A 19630-nucleotide genomic window follows, 5' to 3' on the forward strand; every position below is an offset into this window, starting at 1 on the left:
AATGGACACTAGCCCTGCCCAGGCGCTGGGGGCCTGGGCCAGCAACCTCTAGAGGTGCTTATTGACATGCTTTGTTGACGCAGAGCGAGACCTCAAGGGGAAAGGCTGTCCTTCCCTGTGATTCGAACTATCTCCCACCAAAGTGTGAAGTCTGAGCTGGGAAGGCTTTAGAGGGCCTATCCCACTGCAGAGGAGCCAAGTTTGGACTTTTAGACACCCCGAGCCGGCTGTGTGAGGGGTGCGGGACATACCCAACTAAATTGGGACATTCCCCCAAATAAGTGTTTTTCACCCTGCTATTGTCACCCTAGGTGCCTTGAAGCAGCATGCTTGTTGTATTTGGTGCATTACAAATAAAAGTGAAATACATGCAAATGCAGACAGGTGCAGAAAGCCTTATATCTGAGAACTGCACTGTAAAGACACAAGAGTTTAACGCTACCACAGTGATGCGACGCCGTACTGGCACGCATGACTTTACCTTAAGAATGCTGCACAGTATCACCAGAAGCATTTCTCATCACCATAGGAGTACTTCAATTCACAAGCGCAAACTGCACTATGCAGGCGCAAAGGTGCACCATTACCCTATGCGTACTGCACAAAACACGAAGAAACGTAGCATAATTGTAGGGCTCCAGTTAAGGCACACAAGCACTGCATTAACACATGAACACTGAAAGGTGTAGGCACATTCACAGATGGCAAGCAATACGAACACTGCACAAAAGGGTGCAAAAGCCCCTCGGCAAACTCATATATAGCGTCTACAATCAACACTATTAACCAACAATAATGCACGAAATTGTGGCAAATTGGCCACTGCCACCAGCCGAGCAACCTGAGACAGCACACCAGTTCCACAGCATCGCCAAAAGAAAACGCATCAGTAGTGTCAGAAACCTATGCAATTGCCATGGAGTACAGAATTGCAGCAAAGAACACCACCCGCAGCATTAGGCATCCGAATAACACAAGCAGCCCCATCGTTGCTGTGTGAATACATTAGGAAATGTTTTAGGAAATAAAATAACTCACCTTGAAGAGATCACCGCAGATCAATTTTGGTCTGCGCTTGTGGGAGCAAAATCTGCAGTGGTTTTGGCGGCAGCCTGGGCAATATGGCAGGAGGCGAAAAAGAGACTTGCTGAGTATCCTGATGAAATAGAAGCACAACATTTTAAGGATTTTGATTGTAATGTATATTAATAGATGGGCAGTTGTATCTTTTTTAGGACTATTGGATACATTATGTGAAGATGTGTTTATGTGTTTTGTTGAAAACTGCGTTTAAAGTTTAAAATTAACTATGGCACAATAAATAAAATAAATATATATATATTTTAGGAACAGCCACTGGTCTATGGCCTTGACACAGGCCACCTAGAAGCAGGCCCACACGCAGTACCCAAGTACTTCCGAACTGTGCAAAGCTAGCATGCATGTTCCTTCTCTCCCCAATTTCACAACCTGAGCGCGCTCTTTCAGATCCGCCAGAGCGCCTGGAAACCACGCACGCGGCGGTGTGTGTGTGTGTGGTATGGATCCCAGTAACGTGACATAGCACATCATGCCACAAACAAAAGGAACTCTCCTCTAACCTCGTATGAAATGTATGTTGGACATGGTTTATGAAAGTGCGTGTTTGCTGATGACTTCCCCGTATTATCACAAAGGAGATGAAAGTTAAGTAAAAAAAGGCACATTCTGTAGTGAATCAGACTTGCAAGCCTCTGTTAACAATACCCGGGCCCTTTTAGTCAAAGAGAGCAGGGAAACACATATAATTGCATTAGCAACATTGGAAGAAACTTTCAGGAAGGGGTCGAAGAGCACAAAAAACTAGTGAACCTATGTTCCCTGCTAGGCCATCCACCCTTGCCCCCCCCTCCACACCCCCATCTTAAACGACCAGCGTACTTTCAGTCATTGCCTCCCACAGCTTCATACAAACTCCCCTCTCTATTCACCCACCATTTACACCTCCTAAGGGACATGCCAAAGACTACCGCCACTCTTCCCACTGACACGCTTTACCTATACACATAGCGGTGCCTGCAGCAATTTCATGGTGATCGGTTGCTTAAATGCAGAATGCAAAGCTGATCATCACTGCGGGAGCTGGACTATGAAGGGGCTCAGGGATGGGCTTATTGTCCCAAGCAGGCTACTTAAAAAAACAGCAATCCAGCGGCTGCAAGATTGTTCCTCAAGATGTGACATTAGAGCAGATCTAGCAGGGCCTGTGCCCTTCTCCTACCATCTAGGAACGGTTCTCATCCATCAAAAAGTATGGGAACTATGACTAACCTTTCCAAGAAGTAGAGGAACGTCGTACCCTTTAGTTCCTGCCCACTTCAACCTTTGCCTTCCAGACATCTGTTTCAGTCACTTCCTCCTTTCTGTTTGAATGTCCTGGAGCAATGGTACTTCCCATCAGGGTCAGAGCTAATGGAAGTACTGGGGGGTGCTGCTGTAAGCCTTTAAGATCCAAAAGCATCCCTTCTGCCACTGGCAAAGTAGTCAAATGCTATTTACCAGTGCCCGGATGAAGAGCCCTCTGCCCCCCCTGGTGCCCACAACTGCCTCTGCCACTGCTCGCTTTATCAAGAACTCATTAGAAAGAGTGCTAGAAGGGGCTTTTAAAGTTCTGCAATCCTATAGAAAGTAAATACTCATTAACATGGTAACTAAAAAGGGATAGGGAGTCAGGGCCTAGTGTTTAAAGTCGCAGGTCACCCAACAATTATACACATAAATATCAAGTGAATGCAGAAGTGAGCATTTGCTCTTCCAGTCAGAAGTTGGTACCCTGGAAAATATCATAGCGAAACACACTGAAACATTACATCACAACTTGAAGGGGGTTAACTTGTTTTTTTCTTCAGAAAAATCTTTCCAGTATATATTTTTTTTCATAACTTTATTTTTCATTTTCAACAAGAGAGAAACATATTACATGCAACATAATTTCAACTAGGTCGTCAGTAGACCATAAACCATATCATATAATAAACATCAATCAAAGAAAACAGTTAATAATAATCTACAGATACATATTAACCCCAACACATTTCATAAAATAGCCACAATCAACGACCCTACATTCACAATCAAATGTACCAGAGTCTGGGCCAGGACTGTAGAGCCCTTTCTTTCGGCTTAGCCATGAGGCCCTTTCCTTTGCTGCCCACTTGACTCCTGTGCCGCAGGGTTCTTGGGTGTGAAGTCCTGTTCTTGTCACCGTCCTAGGCTAGGACAACTCGGTTTACCTGTTTTCCAAAACAGACACTTCAAATGCTTCTATTTCCTCCACACTTGATTTCAGGAATAGAATTTACCCAGCAGGTGTTGAAATAAAGAGACCAGACTGGATATTTGCTTCATTGGTCGATTGTCAGCAAGTTATTTGGTGTTTAAATCTGACTTTGCCGTGGAGCGATGACTAGACTACACTGAGGGAATGAAGAGGAAATCTTTGTTTATTAAATTCCGCGTGAGACATTGGAGGAGGCGATCGGCTGCATTTTGCCCGACATGCTCTTACTTAGTGGAAGACGAATGGCTTTTTATGCTGTCTTGATCATTGTATAAAAACCTGAGATCTAAGTGGTTGGATCCATTATTAAGTACAGATGTGATCAGTTCCAGACGAGAGGCTCTTGCAAATATTAAATTATGTTCAACACTTTGGTCTTTTAATGTGGTTTCAGTGTTTTTATTCACTTCTTTTAAAAAGAGGGAGAGCTTTCGAAACAATTTAAAGCCAATAGGCCTTCGAGCTGAACGCGTTTGGGTCCCTATACAGGGCGGTCTGCTTTGTCTGTTCACAGACAGTTTTGCCTAAGAATTTATGAAATATGATGCTGAAAATCAAGTTACAGATACTCATCAATCAATAATACCTTTAACTGGATGTTATGTTATGCTAAACTGATTTATTAAGCACACGTTTACCACAAGGGTATCATGGCGCTGACCAACACAAGGCATGAGGGAGAAGCGGAGTTAGAATAGATGGGTTATTAGTGTGCAGCAGAATGCCAGGTGGTTAGATAGGGAATGCATGGCCCGAGGTAGGGCGTTCCAAAGAACAACATCTGCCACCGAAAAAGCACAGCCCCCAATCTAACCAAGTCTGACCCTAGATACCTGCAGAAGGCAGGCTTCCACAGAGTGCAGGGCCAGGGACCTATGGGCAGAACTTGCCCTGCAGGTACTCAGGCCCCAGACCAAGGAACACTCGATGCACTAGGTAGGCTGCCTTAAATAAGACACGCTGTTTAACCGGCCAGTGGAGAAGATGTAGGACCCATGTGGGGTAGAGGTGGCCAAGCTGGCGGCTGAATTTTGAAGTACCCGGAGGCACCGAAGAAGGTGAAGGGGCTGATCTGTGAATAAAGAGTTGCAGAAGTCTATTGAGGAGGTAACCATGGCTGCCATTAAAGGAGCCCCAATCTAAGACAGAATCAACAGAAGAATTTTGCGGAAGAGTTTGAGTTGGAGATAGCCACGCCGGCACATGGTGCTGACCTGGTGCTGCATAGGCAAAGTGGAGGAGATTTCTACCCCCAGATCCTCTGACTCAGTGGTGGGGATAGGAAGAGAGCCCAAAGATGGAGGCCAGAAGTCAGAGTCCATAGAGCAGAAGCAGAAGAGGGTCCCACCACCAACAACTCAGTTTTAGCTCCGTTCAACTTGAGCCAGATGTTTCGCATCCATTTACCCACGGCCTCCAAGCAGACCCTGAACATGGTGGCCGACTCAGGAAGGTTAAGATCAAGGCGCACAAGGATCTGGGTATTGTCAACGTAGGAAAGGAAACCGTGGGAGATTATCCTGGTCAGAGGTTGAACGTAGATATTAAACGGAACAGGTGAGATGGTGGAACATTGAGGAACACCAAATGTAGGTGGCAGAAAGAGGTTTTGGCAGCAGCCAGGCAAAAAGGAGGATAAACAGGGCAGGACAATCCCAGAAAGGCCAGCCCCCAACAGACGATCTAGCAGGACAGCGTGATCAATGGTGTCGAAAGCGGCAGAGAGGCCCAGAAGAACCAAAGCGCTAACTGCGCCCGATCCCACAGTCATGCTAGATCATCAACCATGGAGACCAGCACACTCTCGGTGTCCCGGCCTGAGTCAAACCCTGTGAGGAGTGAAAAAAGAAAGAGGCTTCCAGATAAGTGCTAAGCAGAGGACAGACCAGGGATTCCAAGAGTTTCATGAGAAAGGGAAGTAGAGAAATAGCCCAAAAAATAGCAGGAAGAGAAGGATCCAGGGAGTTTATTTTTTAAAGTGGCATGACAATCGCACGTTTCAGAGCAGTAGGAAAAGATCCAGTACTGAAGGAGTGATTGACAGCAGCTCGGACAAAGGAGAAATGTGGGGGAGTATTTCTTTTAGAGGGATGGGATCTTTAGGGGAGGCAGACTTTAGTTTAGATACAGCAGCAGAGATGCTGTCTTCTGTAAAGGCAGGAAACATAGACGATCTTTGAAGAACAGGTGGGCTGGGCACCACAATAGAGGAGGGCGCCATCGTAGTGCATGGAGAGCAAATGTCAGCATGTATTTTGTTGATCTTATCAAAAAAGAAAAGGGCCAGGGAATCACATAGATCCTGTGACGGGGAAATAGACTCAGAGGGCGCAGGCGAGAGAGTGATCCGCTTTAAACAACTCCTTAGTGTGGTTGATGGATGCTTCATGGTAGTTAACAGAGGCATTGTGAAAACCATTTTATCTATCAGGCTGTAACTACAGTGCCATTTACGCTCCGCTTGTCTGAGTATAAGGTGCAAGGCGCACGATTCTTTAGAATACCAGGGCTCTGCAGGCCTGGCCCAAGGTTTTGACATTTTTAAGGGCGCCTGTTGATCAGCTAAAGTACCAAGTTCCAGGGCAGTGGATTGCTCTGTGCTGCCTTAAACTGAGTGATAAGCAAAGCTTTAGGTACAGTCCACCAGCAGTGTTTCAGGACAGACTGAGCCCGAGAAGGAGGGCAGACTGGTGGTGTTTCCCCAAAAAATTGAATAATGGAGTGGTCGGACCACATCGCAGGGAGAGCCGGGTAGACTTCAGCTACCAGATCGGGGTGAATATGAGGTCAAGAGTGTTAATGGAATTGAGTAAATAATTTGCTGTGTGATTTTATCCATTTGAATGTATAACTGTTCGCTTTGCTTTTGTGGTGCACAGCCGAAATAAAGCTAATTTTATGATGACTCCTGAGTTGCTGCAAGAGTTTTTGCAAATACACCCACAGGTGACCACATCTTACCAGTTCTCCACTCTTTCCATTTGCTACCAGCGACCAATTAGATTGAGACTAACTTGTTGTGCTTCGTGGTGTGGTCCCTTTGACGAACTGAAACTGAGCATTCCATGGATTTCCCTTTGTTGGACGAACAGTCCTCTGTTGGTCACAGATACCTTTAGAAAGTGTCAAGACAGTGAAAAGGGCTTTACTTTAAAAGCCTCTGATCACTGGAATATAATCACCTTGGAAGTCGGATCACCTACAAATATAGAAACTTAAGATTTCCCTAAACGCTAATCTCTTGTTAACAGGGCACTGCTTCTGGCTGCTCTTTTTAAGATCAGTGTCAGGATGCCTAATTCTTTGGTAAATTTACAGCCCCAAACTACACACACACATTCAAACAGTGCTGCCACTATTTAAGAGCTGCTCCATAGCTTTTTTGAAAAAAGAGACAAGCAACCCTACAAAAAAAACGAGTTGGAAAGCCAAACATAATAAGTGTGTCAGCAATACAGAGCATAGCCAGCAGGGTGTTAGTTGACACAGTTGTTTAGTAGAAAGACATTTCAGGTCCTATCCACTCATGTTATGTTAAATTGTGTTATTGTAATTTATAGCGTCCACCGCTGCCATTTTTATGGTCTCCAGGCACTTTGGCGGATCTGTAAAATAAGGAGGGCTTGGACGGCTTAGCCTGTGGGATTGAGAGGGAAAAAGCGCAAGGGAGCTTTGTTGCACTTTTGGTACCTTCAATTAAAAGAAATTGTCACTGTGTGCTGGTTTGTTTTTAGCTGGTATATGTTATTCTGTGTTTGATGGATGAGTGTGCATGGGTGATTTGTGTGTAATTGATTTAGTTTCCTTTTGGGTGTTGTGGAGTGTGTGCATTTTGTGGTTATTTTCGGTTTTTGCTGCGGTAGAGGTCTGAGTGTGTTTTGTTCAGTGTTGGAGGATGAATATGCAGGATATTGAAGGGTTTTTAGTAGGGTTAGTGGAGATTCATTTCTGTCCTTTTGTGCCGTGGTTATGTTGATCTGTCGAGTTCATACTACTCTAAGATGATTTGTGGTGGACTGTTTTATTTAGTTGGGCACTCTTGTTTAGGTTAATCAATTTTCAGTTGTTTTTGTGTTTCCATTGTGATGTCTTGGCAGTTTTTCTTTGTTGATTTTTCCTGTTTAGCTCGGTGAGTTAAAGAGCCATGTTTTATCAGTTTTCCGAACTTTAGATGATCTTCTGTTCATATTTCCTTTGGGAGCAAGTTCCAAAGTTTTGCTGCGATGCAGGAGAACACTGTTCCCCAAAATGTCCACTTTGAGTATTGTTTAGGTTCGTGGGGAATATTGTTGCTGGCCCTTAGTGTTTGGTTTGATTTGCAGAAAGACAGTTTTTCCTGTATGAATTCTGCTTGTTAGACATGGAGTTCTCTGTGTGCAACGTCTGCATTCACAAATTTAGACAAAATCACACATCGCCAAAAATGTCACAATATACAGAAGCTTCTTCCCCGTGACTCAAGCTTCAGGCTTCCGCCCACAGGAAGAGGATTACACATTACAAGATTGCACTGATCCTTTGTCTAAGGAAAGATGTATACAAACCATGGACAAAGTCACATCTTTTGTTAATTTCATGAAAAGATTTCCTCTTTCAGAGAAAGAAAAAGTCATGCAAGGTGAGCCTCCACGTAAAACCTCAAAATTGCAAGACTCACAACCTGAGGCTATCACTTCTTCCCATCAAGAAGTAATTAACCTAGATCAGGACACTTTAGATCAGGAGATCCAATCTTTTATCAAGATGATCCAGATGATCAATTTCAAGATGATCAAACTTATGATCAAGTGCGAATTGCGAATAACACAACCCTGCTCTCCAGTTATAATAGATCTTTGCGGGATAAACTGAAAACACAGTTAGACTCTGTCCCAGAACGAACTAGACCAGACATTTTAAAAACTGTCAATGAAGGCAGACAGGTGGCCAATCACATATTTAATGACAACTTTGATGCAGCAGACAATGCTGGCAGAATTGTTGTTGAGGGTACCATTTTAAAACAACATGCCTGGCTATGTCAGTCAGGGTTTAAACTAAAAACTCAGACGACACTATTAAATATGCCCATAGAAAACAATAATAATAATTTGGCATTTATATAGTGCTAAGAACCTTCAGGCATCTGAGCGCTGCTTATTATTACCCACAGTGTCTGGCGCTCATGTATAGACCTCGGAAGGATGAAAGGCTGAGTTTGGCCCTGCCGGGATTTGAACCTGTGCCAGCAGGCTCTGCACGGATACCAAAACGAGCACTCTACTCGCTGTGCTATCGAACAACAATGTGCTATTTGGAAAGGCTATAGATGATGCCCTTGAAATAGCCAAAAAAGAACACAAGACGTTTAAATCTCTAGGCCAAATCTCAAATAAACCATACGTGCATAGAGGGGTCTTCAATACACATATGTTTTTTCGAGGCCAAAGCTACCCAAGGGCCTCTCAATCTACACTTAACCAAAACAAATACCAAACATAAACACAATCCACCCCCTTTCAGCCCACCTATCACAGAGGCTTTAGACAAATTAGAGGTAGATAAAGGGCAGGAGCCTCTAAGGGCACCACAGCCCAAAACAATGTCCAAGTCCCCTCCCATGTAACTCCGGTAGAGGGTTGAATATCACATTATGCCAACACATGGGAGGGATCACATCCGACAAGTGCGTACTTTCAACAGTAAGAGAGGGATACTCCATAGAATTCCTAGAGAAACCTCAGAATCGCCCTCCAAGACAATGCAAGATGTCACAAGAACATCTACAAATTCTCCAAGAAGACATCAGGCACTTTTTCAAAAAGGAACAGTAGAACTTGTCCCTCCTCATGAGGTAAACAAGGGTATTTATTCAACGTGCTTCCTTGTTCCAAAAAAGGATTTGCCTATGCGCCCTGTGTTAGACCTTCGACCAGCAAACACATATGTCAAACCACAAAAGTTTTGAATGACGACACTTCAAGAGGTAATCCCACTATTACAACAAGGGGATTACATGACAACATTGTATATGAAAGATGCATAATTTCATATTTCAATGGTGCCAGCTCACAGAAAATATCTCAGCTTCAAAGTCGGCAAAACTCATTACCAGTTCAAAGTACTTTCCTTCGGCATTTCCTAAGCAGTGAGGGTATTCACCCAGGTACTAGCAGTGGCAGTTGCACACATATGCAGACAATAAATTCCAGTGTATCCTCATCTCGACAACTGGCTAATTACAGGAAAGACACCTCAAGAGTGTCATCAAAACACCTGAGAAACAATCAACCTTGTTTACAAACTAGGATTCTCTATCAACGAGAAAAATCAAGTCTCGTTCCCAGTCAAACAAAACAGTTTCTTGGGGCATAAATTCTAACAAAAGATGCCCCAGTCTTCCCCCTCCTTGCACAAATTCCTCATTATGTAGGCCATCGTTAGATAACCCTATGAAAGGCGATGCGCCTTCTAGGGATGATGGCCTCTTGTATTTAAATAGTACCTCACACACAACTGCAAATGAGCCAGATGCTAGCGTGGCTAGCAAAATAATGGATGCAAGCAAGCAGTCAGTGGGACGATCTTGTGGTAATTATGAAGAACCTAGTTCAATCACTGCAGTGGCAGACAAAAAGAAACCTTCTGCAAGGTAAAACATTCACCACTCCCACAGTTCAAGACACTCTTAGCACAGGCACATCACTTCCAGGATGTGGAGCACATTTCCTCAACCACACTGCTCATGGGAAATGGACTCAAACATTAGCAAAGAAACTCATCAACTTTCTAGAGTTATTAGTAGTGTTAAAGGCCTACAAGCTTTGCAACACCTAATTCAAGTGAAAACAGTCCTAGTACTAACAGACGGTATGGCAGCCATGTTTTATTTTCACAAACAGGGGGGAAAACACTATCCAAATCTGACCAAACTAACACAGAACATATGGAGGTGGGCACTAACAAACAACATGTTCCTCCTATCACAATATGCTCCTGGGGAACACAACTGTCTGGCAGATGTCCTAAGCAGAGACTCACAACTTCCACCAGAACACAAATGGCAGTTAAACAAAGAACGTCTACACACATTTTCCAAAAATTGGGTCAACCAGACATAGATCTGTTTGCAACAGAGCACAACACACAATGCCAAGACTGCTCGTCCAGGTACCCCCAATCAGGCTCCAAGGGGAACGCTCTGTGGGTGAGCTGGTCAGGGATATTTGCTTATGCTTTTCCCCTAACACAACTTCTCAACAAAATGCAACAGGAACATGTCAATCTAATTCTGATAGCTCCAATCTGGGCACATCAGTCATGGTACTCACACCTACTCACAATGTCACTTTGCTCACCAGTGAGACTCCCATGCCCATACAACATGCTGTCCCAGAATCAAGGGACAGTCCATCATCCATGACCCCAGACTCTGAACCTGGATGCCTGGCTCCTGAGGTCATTGAGTTTGGTCATCTCAATTTACCACAGAGATGTATGGACATTCTCAAAGAGGCATGCTAGTCATTGGGAATATAATAAATCAAAACTATGTGTTATCTGGTCCGAAACAAGAGACATCAATCCCATGTATTGCTCTCCCTCACACATATCAGCACTATCTACACACACCACCTCTCAGACAAAGCTTTCTTGGTGGACAGTGCCTATAGTTAAAGCAATCATGGAAGGGGTTAAAAGATAACACCCACCTATTTCAAATGCAACTCCAGGATGGGATTTAAATGTTGTACTTTCAAAGATCCTGGGTCACCCATTTGAGCCTATGCATACAATCAGTCAGAGACACCCCACTTACAAGACTGCATTTTTAATTGCCATTACATTCATCAGAAGGGTCAGTGATTTACAAACACCTTCTGTTCAAGACCACTTTATTAACATCCATAAAGCCAAAGAAGTGGTAAGAACACACCCACGATTTTCACCAAAATGCATTTCAAAGCTCCATATGAACCAGTTCATAGAACCTCCTACTTTCTTTAAAAAAAACCCTACCAAATCGGTAGAACGACGCCTCCATAAATATCCCCTTGGATCATGCATCTGAACCATGATATCAGTGGTTTTTCCTCTGGCTGAGGAGCAGGACCTCACCTCGATTAGATAGTTATGGTCTCTGTTCAGGAAGCCGCCGACCTTGCCAAAGGTTACTTAGTCAATATAGTCATTCTGTGAACGTTGGTAGTAAATAAACTCATAGATAAATAACTAAATGATGTTAAATACATGAACATAAATGCTGGAGCATGTTTTGGTTTGCAGGCTTTCAGTGTAACATTAGACCTTTTATATGCTCTTCTCCATCGCCTCAGGGAGGAGTACTGAAGGTTTTGAAAGCAACATAGGTGTAATCCCAATAAAGGCATCATTCTTTCAACATTGCTGATACCTTTTTCTAAAGGAAAACTCAAACATTAAGAAAAACAATTGTTGCCATGTTTGTATTTTTATTTTTATTTATTTTAGAACAGGGTGTCATTTCGAACAGAAATGACTGCGAAAGTAGACAATGAAAGAAACAAAGGCAGCCTCAAAGAATGACACCTTTATGTAAGAGCAATGTTTGATTGGATGACGTTTACTGGGTGGTGATGGGGTGCAAGTGGGAACATATGTCAGGGACAGGGACTGGATGGCATAGCAGTATGTTTTTACATTGAAAGCCAGGGACATTATTCACACATTTACAAGTTACATCGAGCGATCTAGAGGGCGGAATGCAGGAGAGCTTCACCAGGCAGTTAGTTTGGAGTGCATGGTGGAAGGGTTTGGGGGTTTCCTATCACCAGCATGTGGAGTTTTGAAGAATTCACTGGAAGAGATTACTTTGATGGCCAAATTGAGAGCCTTTCAGTGGAGTTGGACAAGTAGAGAAAAGGAGCAAAAATGAAGGGAGGCTCAAGCGTGCCGTGGGCTGATAGGTCATGCAGAGATGAGTACCTAAGAGTTCGAGAGGGAGAGTACAGTGAGATGCAGTCAATGAGAAAGACTGCAAACAAAAATTCAAAGAGCAAGTCATGTAAAGACTAGTAGCAGAAATTAAAATTCATAGAACAAGTGATTTATAGACTAGTAGCAGAAATTCAAAATCATATTCATAGATCAAGTGATTTATAGACTAGTAGCAGAAATTCAAATTCATAGATCAATTAATTTATAGGCTAGTAGCAGAAATTTAAGGACGGAGTGATTTTGCATGGTGAGCCACACAGTGGTGGCAGTAGGCAGAGCTGGGACAGGATCTGGGAGCCTTTAACAGGGTGTCTGTTGCAAACGGCAGGTCCTTGTGGACTAGAACTAAAGAGTAGAGTGGTAGAACAAGAGGTTGGTTTAAGAAACAGTCCAGTTTGCTGAGCACAAGAGTAGAGATACACTTTTAGTGGATAGGTGAGTGAGGTGTGGACAGATTTTATTAGAGTTTAGGAAGTTCAGTCTGGCTGCAACGGCAGTGGCAGTGGTCTGTCACTGTCAATAGAACCCCAACATTGAAAGCCATGTGTTAAGGGTTTGAGGAGGTACAGGGGCTGAGAAACAGATGGGATAAAGTGAACTGGCTTTTGGAGGCAGGAGAAAAGATGACTTCCATCTTGAGGAGTTGAGCATGAGGCAGTTTAGGGTATTCCAATGGCAGTTAGGCAGTTGGTTATGCGTTCATCGATTGCAGGGGTGAAGGTAGGAGAAGGAGAAGGACATCTGAGTATCGTCAGCAAAGACGTTGCAATAAAAGCCAAAGGAGGACATGGCTTTGCAGAAGGTGGATATGAGTTGGGTGTAGTAGAATGGGTATCAGGCTGAACCTTGAGGGCTGCCCACTGGGTGGGATGTCATGTAGTGGGTTCTGGATTGCCAGGGAATTGAGAAGGAGCTATCAGAGAGAGATAGGAGGACAGCCAGAAATATGCAGTGTCCTTGAAGGAAAGGAGGGTGTAATGATAATACGACTGATATGAGCAGAAATGATAATATGAGTACAAATGTGATAGCTAGTGGCATCTTGTGCTCTTTCTGCAATCTTTAGTTGCTCCGCAGATTTTGACAGACCTTCCATCACTCCCAAACTGTTGACCTTTATGTTACACGTAAAACTTTGGAGTAGGTGCATGCATCCATGTGGTTACCTTAGAAGCATTAATGAACTTTTTGTGTAACACCCACCGCAACATGCAGTTAGTCGATTTGTCTTGGGCACTATGTGAGAGTATTTGGGTAAAAAAGGAGGTTTCTCAGCGTGTGCTATCTTTATCTTCCTTTCCCCTAGGGATTCAGGAAGTCATGCCAACTACAGCCGCAGCCCCCCTGGAGTGGAACACAGGTACGAGTGGTGTAGAAAAGTGGGAGGCAGTAAAGCACACTGTATCACACATGAGATGGGTTGGGTTGCGGACCAGTGTGAAAGAGAACTCTTTGTTGCCTAAAGTTAAAACTTTAAAAAAAAATGCACCATCTATGTAACTGGTACTTTGTTTATGTTAACTACTGTTAAGATTACTCTCTTCTTGTTTCCTGATATTATTTTGATTAATCTGCATAGGAACCGAGTGCCAGGCGTACTGTAAGCCATCCCACAGCCGGGTTCATATGAATCTGAGGAAGTACTGCAAAAAAGACTATGGTAAGAAAGCAGCCGGAAGGGGAGGTGCATACGTTGCTCAGCTCTGTCCTATCTACTGTGCATAGAGAGAATGTATAATGCTGCCGCTGCTATGCTCGTGTTAAGGTTGCACTGCCTATTCAATGTAAAATGCTTTGGAAAGGCAATCTAACTATTCAAACTCTTGATTACTACCTTAACCGCTTTTAAAAAATGGCAGACTGCCACACCCATATTTATAGAGGGTGCTGCGAGTATGTGCCCATCCACGTCCAGGGCAACCCCATAGGACTAGCACAGGAAGTTGCCATCCACGTCCTTTGCAGTAAAGTAGTTAAAGGTCACAAAATGGTGCCCAGGAAATCTCATGTCAACAATGTCATGCTTTAAAGTTTAAAGCAATTGTCTTGAATTTTGTTCTCTGTCCCGTGGAATACAGCTCCTTGAAACATCAGTAATTCACCCATGCACAGTTCTGGAACGGTGCATGCATCACCAATAGTGAAAATAGTCTCAGCAATTTCTGGCTCTCCGAGCCTTCTTCATGCTTGCCTCCATAACACAAATAGGATTTTTCATACGGCAACCTGATCTGTGGGTTAACTCTGTGCTGAAGTACCATGCCTGACCTTATTCGTGGATGGTAAGGTCACCAAGTGAGCCAGATGCCGCCACAAACAAGGTGATGCGAGGCCCACGAGCAGCAATGGTGAGAACTTTCATGCCACACTATTTTGTCCCCATTCATGTGGCTGGGCCACCTTTTCTTCAGATGTCATGTCCCCCCAACATTTTCAGCAAAGTTACTCCACTGATGAGGAGAACCTGAGGGTTACACCATCATGCCACATACTGCAGGCATGGGCTCATCACATTGCTGCCTTAGAAACTACTGCCCCTTTCTGAGGCTCTACGGGGGCAGTTATGTGGAGCCGGCGGCACATACATGCTGAGCTCCCCTCTGACTGGTGGAGAAATCATCACTTTTGCTCGTACAAATACGGCTGCTGCTATGAATGTTAGTAGTGATAGTCAGTGGCACAACACCATTGAGCTGATGGGGCTCTAACCCGCACCCCCCTTGACATTTTGGGCTATTTTGATTCAACCTGCTTGACCTACAGTGCTGTGGCCGGACAGAGCAGACACAGATGTTAAACAGCACCTGGGCTTCACTGTTAGCAAAGGCCCTGCAATATCTAAAATCAAATATTCCATTGTTAGCACCTTCATTCATATGCATACATTTTTAGGCAATAGAAATTGTGATGTGGGGTTAGTACTTGCATGCCAGGGGATGATTGGAAGTGTGGGGGCCAGGGGGTGCAGGAGACCAATCAGTCCCACAGCTGTTCTTAAGTGGGTGCTTTCAGGCATAACAGAGAGAGTGAACTGCTTGTAACACTGAAGCTTCATAGGAATAGGCTTGTTAGAATGCGTAAAACAGTTACAGACGGGGTGGAGCCTCCAAGTTAGCCCCACCCATCACCAGTTATCACCCCACCCCGAAATGTAGGTTTAGTTCCGCCCCTGGTGATAGTACTACTCCTCGAACTGGTGGTAACCAGTCTGAAACTGGTAATACTATTACTACTACTACTACTACTACAAGTAGTAGTACTGATAGTAGTACAGGTGCCATTACTGCCTATAGTAGTTGTACTAATAATAGTAGCACTACAACATCTACTATTGCTACTAAGCATATTGTTCCTGTCGCAGTGATGTTACTGCTAGTGTTAGTGGTTGTACTACTGCTGTTACTAGTTGTACTACTGTTAGTAGTAGTGATATTGCTAAAAGTAGCAGTGCCACTTCCGGTACTACTACTACTCTTGATAGGGCAGGTGTAATAGGTAAGTAGACTTCATGAGGTAAAGTAAAAGAAAATGCAACATTGTATTTTTACCCTTTGCAGCAATAAAGGAGATGCAGATTGCATAGCCTTTCCTCCTCTGATGCCACTTCTAGCTTGAGGGCTTGAAAGCAGCTCAAAATGTGAAGACAATGTAAAAGAGAAATACTTACAACATTTATGAAAATAAGGTAGATCGGAATGTTTTTTTCACTGGAAATTAAACTTTTGAGGCTCATTACGAGTAAAGCGTGTGGGAAAAAAGTGGCGGTAACGGTATTACTGGCATTTTTCCCGCTCAGCCATAATACAAGTTTGGCCCTGGAGTGGGTGATTTACCGCCAGCATCAAGCTGGAGGTAAATCCTCGCACTTTCTGCTGAGAAAGTGGCAAAATTGGCCAAATTACAGCCAGCGAAATTACCACTTCGGTAGAAAAACTGAAATCCCCTACGGAGTCCTATGGACTCCAAATTATTGGGGACTAACGCCGCCACTGCCACTAGTAAATCCGCTGGAGCGATTGGCAGTAACGGTAATTGTGTTGGACAGTATTCCGGCGGACTTAGCACCAGAATACCGGCCAACTCGTAATGAGGCCCAGTTAGGAGCACCTGTGCCCCTTTAAAACTTATTTCAGAGTTTGAAAAAAATTCATTATGAATCGAAAGTGATAAAAAAAATGTGTAGGATTGTGAGCGACAATTCATACCTTTCACCAAAATGTTGCTTTTCACAAACGTTATCGCATTTTCACGATAAAAGGATACCCTTTTTACTAAGTTTGTGAAGAGTTCTTAACAACTCCAGGAAATTTGAGGAGGCTGCTTTTAATATTTTTTTATTGCAGGGAATGGCTCTATGGAGAGACATGTAAGACGCTGCAATAGAATTCAGGAAAAGCGATAACAGAAAATCCCTTTACCAAAGGCTGGTCAGGGACCATTATGTTTTAAAGGAATCTGCTTGGTTACAGGCAATTCGAGTTCAGGAAAGCCCATACAGACAAATCCACTGCCATATACAAGCCTCGCTCAAACTGCCACTCACAGAATGCTCAGAGACCCCTCCCATGGCCCATTCTCCCAACATTCCACTCATCATTACAGATTCCATGACATCCCAGCTGCACCCATGCACACTGCATGCAATACACCTTACAACAATAGGATTGCAAGGCAAGGACACCAGAAGCATCCCACTTACTTGCATTTCCTACACCCATGGTGGCCGAGTGGCAACGTGATAGGATGGCAGAAGACCTGGCTATCTTTGTCCATGGGAAGGAATCATGGGAGTCGTGGTTCAACACGTCTGGGAGCACCATGTTGCAGATTGCTGATCTGGAGGAAGATCAGCGGTGCCATGCAACTTGTGGGGAAGGGGTTTAGAACCGTAAAAATGTGTGGCAGCACCTGTTTTTCCTTCAATGGAGGGTTCAATGTCATTTCTTCATGGGATTTTTTTTCGCTGGCTTTTTTACCACAGATTTTTTTAAATGAAAAAAGTCGATTTTTTGGGGGGGTTCCCGCCCCAATCTCCCATCCCATTTTTTTTTTATATATCCCCGAACACCCACACCCAATATATTTATTTTTCCAAACCCCCAAAAAAATTAAACAAAAAAATCGTGGTAAAAAACCCCGCGTAAAAACATCCCGCGATGAAAGGATGTCGTACTCCATGGAGATGGGGCTTCAAAGGCCAAGATTAAGCTCCATCCTCCATTTTCTTATCCCTGCTGTAGAGGTTATGGCTGGGACATTTTATGGAGCGGTGCGGGAAGAGGGCAGAAGATGAAACAAGGAGATTACAAAGCACTTTGCTGTCTAGGCCATGGAGATGTAGCCAAGTGAGGTTCCATGTAATCAGCCAGTTTCTCCTACAGAGCAATCCTCCATGGTTCAGGTACTGGGACCACCTTCATCTGCCTCCTTTCCCTCATGCTCATTAATATTACACTGTGACTACACCCAACTGGTGGTATGAAGGCACTTTGCTACTTCCTGATCTCGCCTGGCCCATGAGGGAATTGCTAGATCTGAGCAGTAGACGGTACCACTGAACGCTGATAGTTCTTGCAGACACGAGTGAAGGCATATGTAGTATGGAAACGGGTGCTGTTCTGCTCTGGGCCTGCTAAGGTTGCCATGTCTCCATCAGTGCCTGTGCCATTTGGCCAAGCGCATCTATGTTATTCACGCCCGCACTGGCTTCATGATGTGGTGGGACAGTGGCTGCTAATGAATTATGCATGCTAATGAGCTGGCGTCTGAAACCTGCAGTGAACAGATGTTCGCATAACTAAGCACGTTGCTGTAATTAAGGTTACGGATTACAACCTGCTGCGTGGCAGCATGTGGTAAAAACATCATGTCACGCGCAATGTCATTCATTGCGAAGGCCCCTGCCTCTACGGGAGGAAGAAGGGTCCATTTAACGTTCTGTGCCTTATTTTTTAGTCTTACTAATTCTTCCAATCCAACCCTGTTATTTCTTTCTTTCCTTACACCTCTTTTCCACACCAGTTGTGTATTCCATCATTTACTTGACGTCCTCCCTTTCTCCAGCTGTTCACCCCTCTCATCTCTTTGTGTAAGTACTATCCTTCTCACTTCCTACCTTCGTTACTGCCCCTTTACTCTATGCGTCTGTCCTCTCTCCTTTTCATTTTTCTCTCAGCTTTTCATCATCTTGTCCTTCCTTATTTCCACCTTTTATTCGTCAGCAATGTGTCCCATCCATTCTTATTTCTATCTCAGAGGGCCAATTACATCTTCCTTCCTTCCTTCCTTCCTTCCTTCCTTCCTTCCTTCCTTCCTTCCTTCCTTCCTTCCTTCCTTCCTTCCTTCCTTCCTTCCTTCCTTCCTTCCTTCCTTCCTTCCTTCCTTCCTTCCTTCCTTCCTTCCTTCCTTCCTTCCTTCCTTCCTTCCTCCCTTCCTCCTTCCCTTCCTCCCTCCCTCCCTTTTCTCCTCCCTCCCTCCCTTCCTTCCTCCCTTCCTTCCTTCCTTCCTTCCTTCCTTCCTTCCTTCCTTCCTTCCTTCCTTCCTTCCTTCCTTCCTTCTTCCCTTCCTTCCTTCCTTCCTTCCTTCCTTCCTTCCTTCCTTCCTTCCTTCCTTCCTTCCTTCCTTCCTTCCTTCCTTCCTTCCTTCCTTCCTTCCTTCCTTCCTTCCTTCCTTCCTTCCTTCCTTCCTTCCTTCCTTCCTTCCTCTTTTATTGAAAATGATGCCATGTAAAGGACATGCACACAATGGGCCTCATTACAAGTATAGTGGTCAGGCAACAACGGCACTGGTATCGCTACCTGCATGTTGCAAACATACGGCTATACTACGATTTCTGGTCGCGGATGCCCTTGCAGCCACTAGGTCTGACCTGGTGACCGTACCGCCACCCGCAAGCAGAACATGATGGTAGCACTGGTACCCTATGGGGACAAATGGGGATGGGGAGTCCCTTATTACCGACACCCGCGAATGGGTAGTTTACGGGTACGCCAAACTCGGCATGACCCGGTAATTGCCCATTCGCGGGTGCTGGATTTTTTCGCAAGTTTGGCGTTAGCCGGCCTGTGTCTCCAAGCTCGTAATGAGGCCCAATGTCCCTAATACATAACACATTCTAACCCAGTACCATTTCAAGAGATGCTGGGGCCTTGGGCACAGGCACATCCCACCCAAAACCAACGAAATGAAGGGGTCCAAGAATATTAATCTCTCAATCCACTCCAGTCTTAAGCCACTGCTTTGTATGCTGCCCTGCAAGCAACTAAAAATAAGCATGGGAGCTCACTTGGAGTCCCCTGACACCCTTCACCCGTTTAGTAATCCTAATAATAAAGAAACAGCATTTCGAGGGTAACA

The 19630-nt window shown here is 44.3% G+C and overlaps 1 protein-coding gene across 4 annotated transcripts in view; it reads left to right on the forward strand.

The window, feature by feature from the left end:
* The window catches only part of NTN5 (netrin 5), a 307918-nt gene that overhangs the window by 279218 nt on the left and 9070 nt on the right, over nucleotides 1–19630 (forward strand). For all 4 annotated transcript variants that reach the window (XM_069607029.1, XM_069607028.1, XM_069607027.1 and 1 more), the window contains 2 exons: nucleotides 13581–13634; nucleotides 13854–13934. In XM_069607029.1, coding sequence (XP_069463130.1) covers nucleotides 13581–13634; nucleotides 13854–13934 — 135 coding nt within the window. The remainder of the gene's footprint in view (nucleotides 1–13580; nucleotides 13635–13853; nucleotides 13935–19630) is intronic.

Source organism: Ambystoma mexicanum, chromosome 1p, assembly GCF_040938575.1.
Source record: "Ambystoma mexicanum isolate Mex_15411 chromosome 1p, UKY_AmexF1_1, whole genome shotgun sequence".
In the NCBI taxonomy this organism is placed as follows: domain Eukaryota; kingdom Metazoa; phylum Chordata; class Amphibia; order Caudata; family Ambystomatidae; genus Ambystoma; species Ambystoma mexicanum.